This window comes from Psammomys obesus, unplaced genomic scaffold (assembly GCF_907164565.1).
Source record: "Psammomys obesus unplaced genomic scaffold, mPsaObe1.curated_primary_1811, whole genome shotgun sequence".
Lineage (NCBI taxonomy): Eukaryota > Metazoa > Chordata > Mammalia > Rodentia > Muridae > Psammomys > Psammomys obesus.
Genome location: NW_026590511.1, coordinates 1,969,870 through 1,978,270, shown reverse-complemented (window position 1 = coordinate 1,978,270; position 8,401 = coordinate 1,969,870). Strand labels below are relative to the sequence as shown.

Sequence of the window (8,401 nt, the reverse complement as noted above, 5' to 3'; positions counted from 1 at the left end):
GTGGGTGGATGGATGGGTGGATGGATGGGTGGATGGATGGGTGGATGGATGGGTGGATGGATGGATGGGTGGATAGGTGGGTGGATGGATGGGTTGGTGGATGGTTTTCAAGTGCTGAGGAATTGTGCCCAGTTCAGAAGCACATGGGAAGCAGAGCTGACATGTGTTTCTTTGAGAAATGCTTGAGTCCTCTGTGGTCTGGCATAGAAACTCACAAATGCTCTGGTGGCCTTTCATGACCTGGGGTGCAGTTTGAGGCAGTGATATCAGAAGTCTGTCACCAGCCCTACCTGTTAGCATAGCCCCACTTTTTTTTTTTTTTTGAGAAGATTTTCTCTTTGTAGACCAGGCTAGACTCAAACTCAAAGATATCTTCTTGCATCCTGAGTGCTAGCGTAAAAGGCATGTGCTATGACACCTGGCTTGGTCCCTCTTTTGAGTGACATTGCTTGCTCTACAAAGGGAATCTGTGGGTTTTTGAAAGGTGTGACTGAAATTTCACATGTGTAGATGGAGGAACTCTCTCAAGTTCAGATGCTTAGCTTGCTTGCCTCAGTTTCCTCTTCTGTGTCCTCCTTTCTCTGAGGATTTTTAGTGCCATCATCTGTCTGTAATCTGCACTCAGTCACAGCTACTTCTGGGGAGGATGACACGGAGCTTGATAGCAGTGACTCGGTTTCTTAGAAGCCACGGGAAGGGGCGCTCCTGGCTTTTGTTGTGGTGTGTGGAAGGGAGGGTGCATCCATTCTGGGGACCAGCAGGGGGCAGAGTGGCCCATTCTACTGATGAGAAAACTGAGTCTGAGGAGGTGTGAGCAGATCCCTTGCCTTCCATCAGCCCCTGTGCCCCACAGCTAAATAGCCTCTTGTCTTACACACAGCTGACGCTAACTGATTAAGATTTTAATTATTTGTGCATGTGGGGTGATGGCTGGGGTTATGTGCGTGAGCAGGTGACTGTAGCTGCCAGAGGGGGCGTCAGATCCCCTGGAACTGGACTCACAGAGAGTTGTGAGCCACCGCGGGGGTGCTGGGATGGAATCTGGGTTCTCCGGAGCCGCAGTGCTCTAACCTCTCAGCCGTCTCTCCAGCCCTAATGGCCCCGGTGCTGATGCTTCCGTCGTAGAGGAAATGTTGGCTTGCGCCAAGGAAGAGCCTTCTGTGATCTCTGTGTGTGAAAACGCGTTTGCATGCGCGTGCAGGAACGTGCTTGTGGAGGCCAGGGGTGGGGCTGGGGTCGGCTGTTTTCTCCACTCACTCTCACCTTTCAGGAACAGACAGCCGGCTCTCAGTTTGCCTGGGGCTCACCCCCTCAGCCAGCCTCCGCCCCCTTCGGTCTCATCCTCCCTCCTCATTGCTATGGTTACAGGTGCATGCTGGGAATCCAAAATCACATCATCCCATTGCTTGCCACAGACTGACTCCTCAGCCCTGAGGAGTCTTCTACCCTTATCATGTGCATGACTGCACGCGCGAACACGCACACACACACACACACACACACACACACACACACACACATCTATGGAGGGAGGAGGACAGAGAGAGGGAACATATGTATATATACCTATGGGGGAGGGAAGGGAAGGGGAGGGAGGGAAGGCTGGCCTTACGCTCCCTCCACAGGCAACCCTCACACTTACGGCGGTCCTCCTGCCTCAGCTTCTGCAATGTGACAGGCATACGGCCGGCCACACAGCTGTGCAGCCTGTCCTTCGATATAACAGCCTCCCGGGTCCGGTGCGGCTGCTCCCCGGGACTGCTGAGCAGGGACTGGGTCATGTGACCTCTGATGGTGGGTCTCCTGGTCTGTCTCCAGCATCGTGGATGTTGGTGGTCAGAAGTCGGAGCGGAAGAAGTGGATCCACTGCTTTGAGAATGTCATAGCCCTCATCTACCTGGCCTCCCTGAGCGAGTACGACCAGTGCTTGGAGGAGAATGACCAGGAGGTGAGGGGAGCTGTGTCGCAGGCACCCCGCCCTTGGGGGTGGAGGGCCCCCCACCCAGGAAGCCCCACCTGCCTGAACAGGGAATGCCCTGTGAGGTCCCACAGCGACTTTGATCTTACCCCCCGCCCGCCTCAGCACACATGAGGCTCCCATCCTCTGCTGCCCTCACCAGGAGCAGCTGCTGTCACACCTATGCACAGCTGTGGCCAGAAGAGATCACACCTCAGGTCACACAAGGTGACGCAACCTCCGGGGGGGGGTCACTGCAGACCCCAGTCCCGTTGCTGTCTGGCCCCCACGTGGCTATAGCAAGGTCCTATGGTCGACATGACCAAAAAGAGCAGCTCGGTGGCTTGGGACAGGATTCTTAATTCTGGGCACTGGGAGCATGAGGGTAGGTGTGGAGGGGCCGTCTCCCCTCCCCCGTCCCAGGTTCCTCTTGGTGTCTGGTGTCACACTGATTCCAAAAAGATATTGATCAACACAGGATGTCGGGCACACAGGGTCCACACCCAGAGAGGGGGGAGACACCCCAGGTCTTTCTTATCCTCCTGGTCACCGCCCACGTCTGTCCCTCATCCAGAACCGAATGAAGGAGAGCCTGGCACTGTTCAGCACGATCCTAGAGCTGCCCTGGTTCAAGAGCACGTCCGTTATCCTCTTCCTCAACAAGACAGACATCCTGGAAGAGAAGATCCACACTTCCCACCTGGCCACGTACTTCCCCAGCTTCCAGGGTGAGTGGTTCTAGAACATTCCGTATCTCTCCCCAGCGAGAGGCTTGTCCAAGGCTCAGACCTCACTCGGGGGTCTTGGGTTCCCAGCTCAGCTGCTTCTGATACCTCCTGAGCCTCAGTTTCTCCCTCTGTGGAATGGAGGTGAAGGTGACCCTCTTAGCAAATGTCATGAAATGAGAAAAGATGCTATAAAAATCTACCTCACTGGGAGATTCTAGGTGGAGGCTCCACCCCTGGCCACGCCCCCAGCCCCTCAATGGGGAATTCTAGGCGGGGCTGGACTGCTGATCCCCACTTCTGTCCTATACTGTGGTTGTCATAGTTTCATCAACTCTCTTTAGTAGCATTTACACACACACACACACACACACACACACACACACACACACACACACGTTTTTTTGTTGTTGGTTTTTTTGTTTGTTTGTTTGTTTGTTTTTTTGACACTGAGTTTCTCTGTTTCCTGGCTGTTCTGGACTCCCTTTGTATACCATGCTGGCCTGGAACTCACAGAAATCTGCCTGCCTCTGCCTTCCTGAGTGCTGGGATTACAGGCATGCGCCACTGCGTCTGGCTGTAACATCTTTATTTTATTTCATTTGTGTAATCTTTCCTTTTTTTTTTTTTTCTGTTTTGTTTCTGAGACAGGGTTTCTCTGTGTGGCCCTGGCTTTCCTGGAGCTCACCCTGTAGAACAGGCTGGCTTCCAACTCAGAGATCCACCTGTCTCAGCCTCCTGAGTGCTGGGATTACAGGTGTGTGCCACCGTCTCCCGCATTTGACTGCATATTCATGCAGAAATGTGTGACTCTCAGAAACAATATTGGGAACTCGCCTCTCACAAAACGAGGCAGGCTGAGGCAGCTAGGTGGGGACCGCTGTCACCCTCCCTCAGATCCTTCCTGGGGGGGAGACAGTGTTAGAAGAGCTGGGGAATGCGCTCTGCTGCTCAGGAGGCCATGCCAGGCTTCCCTGCCTAAGCTCGCCAGTTTGCCTGGCTCAAGGTCTCATGGTCAGGAATTTGGTTTTCTCGTTCTTTCTTTCCTTTTTGAGACAGGGTCTCACTGTGTAGCTCTGGCTGGCCTTCAACTCTGTAGAGCAGCTGCCCGTAACTCAGATCTGCCCTTGCCTCCTGAGCACTGGGATTAAAGCTGTACACCATCCAGCCCAGTGGTCAGGCATTTGGGGAGAATGGAGCTGGGTAAGACTGCTTGGAGGGTGGGACCAGAAAGACACCAGGAAGGAGCCTTCTCCCAGGAGTCCTGTGCTGTGAGCACTAGGAGTCATCCCCCCCCCCCATATCAGTGTGGCCAGCTCTGGGTGGCCAGACTCTCCTGCATGTCGTAGTCAAGCCTCAGTGCTATCTGTGTGCGTCCATCTTGCTTGTCCACTGACTGAGCAAGAGGCGAGGCCGCCCTGTCTAACCCTGGAGGGCAAGGCAGGCCTGCCAGAGGCCATCTTGGAACCAGCTCTCTCTTGTCCTGTGGCTGCTGGGGCAGAGGAAAGGTGCTCAGGGCCCTAAGCCAGCAGAAGTGAGTTCCGCACCAGCTTAGGAGACCTGAGACCCAAAACTGGCGAGCACCATGCACCCACTCAGAATCAGGCGATGACCTGCAATGCCGGGCAGCTAAGGTTCCGGGGGACACTTTGACACCAGCCCTCACTCAGCTGTGGTCCAGGCTACTGTCCATGCCTGACGCCACGTCAAAGGCCACTCAGTTTCAACTCTGGTGAGCTCTGCTGCCAGAATTTTCCCACTGACTTTGTCAAGGCTGAGAGTCCCTAACCCCCTCCCCCCAGCATGCTGCCACATCCCCCAGGGCTGACTGACTGGGTACAGATGTGAAGTTCTGCTCGCTCCCAGCCCTGTCTGAGCTGAGCAGTCCTGAGAACCAGGCTGTGGCCTGGAGAGGCCAGGAAGAGAAAGTGAGTGGTTTGGAAGGGCCGTTTTCAACAGAGGGTTGGGGCAGCGTCTTAACCGCTGTTCTGTCCCTGCAAAGAGCCGCCGGGACAGCTCTTAAAAAGGAAGCGTTACAGTTGTGGGTTAGTCTGAGGTCATCACAGCGGGAGACAGACAGGCCTGGCGCTGGACCACAGCTGAGGGCTTCGCATCTTGATGCGCAGGCAGGAGGCAAAGAAAGAGGCTAAGCCTGGTGGTGGCTTTGGAACCCTCAAAGCCCATTACCAGTGACGCACCTGGATAAGACAGACCTCCTTCAAGGAGGCCACCACAACAAGGCCACACCCCTAATGGCCACGCCTCCTACAAGGCCACACCCTCTACACGACCATTCCTCCTCATCCTTCCCAAACAGTTCCACCAACTGGGGCCCAAGCATCCCAGCACAGTAGCCGGTGGGGCCTGTTCTCACTCAAACACCGTGGACAGATTCCAGAGACCGTATTTACTGCTGTGTTTTGCCTTCTGTGACAATTTTCTCATAGTTACTGCTTAAAAAGACTGAGAAATCCTCGATGGCAGGGTGCGATGGCCTAGCAGATGAGAGACCCCGGATTCAATCCCCAGTCTTGCTAGGAAACAAAGTCGGGCGGTGGAGGCAGAGACAGATGGGTCAGGCAATGGGTTGCTGTGAGTTCGAGGCCAGCCTGGTCTACAGAGTGAATCCAGAACAGCCGAGGCTACACAGAGGAGCCTCATCTCAAAAAACCCGAAAGAAAAAATGGAAGGAAGGAAGGAAGGAAGGAAGGAAGGAAGCCCACAGAATAGGACGTCTCCATTGCACAGATGGAGAAACTGAGGCACAGAGCGAGGTAGTCACCGGCTGGCAGTCAAGCCGGTGAGGAACTGAAGCAGGCGCAGGGCCAAGGCAGGAGGCTGTGCTGTGCGCTGCCAGTGTGCCCCATTCCCTAGGGACAGGCTTTCTCTCTAGGCGGCGGCAGGAGCCCTGTCTCCGCCCCTCCACGGCAGGCGCATGCGCAGCCACACTCAGCCTTTTACCTGCGTGCTGGAGATTCGAACTCAGGTTCTTGTGCTTGGCAGCAAGCAGTCTTAGGGCCATGGCCTCTGCCCTGGGAGCCGGGTTCGAACCCACACTCTGCCCCAGGAGTTTCCTCCCCTCAGCCCTGTGTGAACTCCACATTTCCCAAAGAAGATGGACAGCGTCTAGAGAGGATCGCGTGGGCTAGACACCCCCGTCCCCCCCACCACCCCGAGAGCCGCAGGGCTCCGGGTATGACTGCCGCAGGCCCCGCCCCACTCTACCCCCCAGCTCTTCCAGCTGAGCCCCACCCCTCCGTTTTTGGTCACGTGAGTGACGCTTACAAGTTACTTCTCATCCCCACTGGCTGGAATGGCAGAGCTGGCGCTGCCCTGGGAAAAGACAGGCAGCTCTGCCGGACCTTCCCCGCCCTGGGGCAGGATGGCCAGAGCTGTCACAAGCCCTGGGTTCAATCCCCAGCTCCGCACAGACCCGGCTTCATGCCTCTCGCCCACCCTCCAGCCCTGGGGAGGTGGAGGCAAGAAGGTCAGGAGTTCGAAGCCAGCCCGGGCTCCAGGCTGACCTGGAGGCCAGCCTGGGCTACACAGGGAATCCAGGGTCACCCCGGGGCTATGGAGGGAGTTCGAGGCCAGCTACAGAAAGAAGACTACCCCCCCCACACACACACACACACCGTGCCCTCTCCGCAGGTCCCCGGCGGGACGCGGAGGCCGCCAAGCGCTTCATCATGGACATGTACGCGCGCGTGTACGCAAGCTGCGCGGAGCCCCACGACGGGGGCAGGAAGGGGTCCCGCGCGCGCCGCCTCTTCGCACACTTCACCTGCGCCACGGACACGCACAGCGTCCGCAGCGTGTTCAAGGACGTGCGGGACTCGGTGCTGGCCCGGTACCTGGACGAGATCAACCTGCTGTGACGCGGGCGCCCCACGCGGGACGCCCCTGCGGGCGAGGGCGGGGACAGAGCAGCGCGCCCCCTGGCGGCCGCGCCTGGAACCGCAGCGCGGAGACTCCCCGCGGCCGCGCCCCTGCCTCGGCGCCTGCAGAGCGCGGAAGCCAGGCCCACGCGCGCCCAGCTCCCCACGGGGCCGTCAAGGACCGACCCGTCTGTAATTTATTCCTCGCCCCATTCTAGTGACTAGAGGAAGGACACGAGTCAGGCGGGCCTCTAGCCCCAGCCCTCGGGAAGCAGAGGCAGGGGGATCTCTGTGAGTTCCAGGTCAGCCAGGGCTACCGAGTAAGACCCGTGTCAGAAACCAGAAACCAAGGCGGGATAGGACAGTGTGGCGGCTTGCGAGCCCCCAGGGTCGCCGACCACATCCTCCCCAGCCTCACGCTGGGGTGCAGAAGGGTGGCAGGGGGGGAGCGAGGAAGTCCTGCCTGGTGTCTGCCCACTCGGACTGAGGCAGGCTCCGGCTGAGGACAGACTTTTGACATATCCGTAGCTGGGGGGAGCCCTCCGCACCCACGCCCCAGCCCACGACACTACTCCACGCGGTGCGGCGCCACTGTGTGCTCGCGTCCTCCACGGCCTCCGCGTGGCTGACACCAAGGGGAAGCCGGAGGTGGGGGTGGGGCCCGGGGGGTACGCGGGGAGGGGGACCGAGTCCCATAAGACGTCCTCCAGCCCCTCAGCAATGGTGACACTCCTCCCCGTGCGAATCAATAAAGGTCGTTAAAAAAACCAAAAAGCAGGAAACCGAAGAACAGAGAAATACTGTCTCCTGTGTGTTCTCAGCTCTAGGGGGGCTGAGTCTCTTGTCCTGAATTACAGCTCAACATCCTCACCTTGAGCCAGGGATGGTCCATCCTGGGACCAGGGCTCAGTGTAGGATAGAGACTTAGGGAGTCAGGGCAAAGGGGCCAGGGCCCTTTGACCTCAGGCCTCGCCTGGGTCACAGGTCAGAGCAAGGGCTCAGCTTCAGATCACCGTGGGACTGGGGCTCAGGGCAGGGTGTGGCTGCAGCCAGGACAGGGGCAGTACAGCTGTGTGCTGAGGCCGGGATCAGGGCTCAGGACAGTCCTGTCCGGCCCCTCCAGTGGACAGCGAGGGGGCGGGGGAGGGGTGGGGAATGGGAGGGGGCGTGGGGGTAGGAGAGGTGGGGTGGGGATGGGAGGGGGTTGTGGGGGTGGGAAGGGGTGGGAAGTTTGTCTCCTTGGCCCTGCCCTTCCTGGGGAAGCCCCGAGTCGACACCTGACACCCGGTACCAGTGACTCGAGCCACACCACACTCAGGGTCACCCGTACACAGAGACCTGGCTCCCCCCTCCCCAGCTCCCCCCCTCCCCGGGTCCCCTCCCTCCCCTGCTCCCCCACCCCTCCCCGGCTCCCCACCTCCCCGGCTCCCCCACCCCTCCCCGGCTCACCCCCTCCCCGGCTCCCCTTGCCTCCCTGGCTTGCACTTACCACCTCCTCGGCTTCCCTCCTAGCAAAGCTGAAGGCCAAAGGTCCTGGACCTACAGGAGCGACCTACAGTGGGAGTGAGTAAGCCAGGGGAGTTTAGGAGTCTTTGCACACTGATTAAGCGCCTGCTGGATTTGGGCATTTATTAAGCACTTGCTGCGTGTGGACAAACATTATTAAGCACCGCAGCTCAGGCGACAGACTCCTGTTACGCGCCTGGTGTGTGTGTGGCTTGGTTTTCACTGGGTGACTTTTTAATTCAGCACCTACTATGTGTGTGGGTGGCTGACATTTGTTATTTGTTTTATTGTGAGGCAGCCTGTCTCTGGTAGCCCAGGCTGGCTCAGAGCCCCAC

General features: G+C 58.2%; 1 protein-coding gene across 2 annotated transcripts in view; it reads left to right on the top strand.

Annotated features, from left to right (window-relative positions):
* Nucleotides 1-7,218, top strand: part of Gna15 (G protein subunit alpha 15) — a 22,138-nt gene extending 14,920 nt beyond the window's left edge. For both annotated transcript variants that reach the window (XM_055607764.1, XM_055607763.1), the window contains exons 5-7: nucleotides 1,819-1,948; nucleotides 2,532-2,685; nucleotides 6,334-7,218. In XM_055607764.1, the coding sequence (XP_055463739.1) occupies nucleotides 1,819-1,948; nucleotides 2,532-2,685; nucleotides 6,334-6,560 (511 nt within the window). In that variant the 3' untranslated portion in view covers nucleotides 6,561-7,218. The remainder of the gene's footprint in view (nucleotides 1-1,818; nucleotides 1,949-2,531; nucleotides 2,686-6,333) is intronic.
* Nucleotides 7,219-8,401: the final 1,183 nt, after the last annotated feature.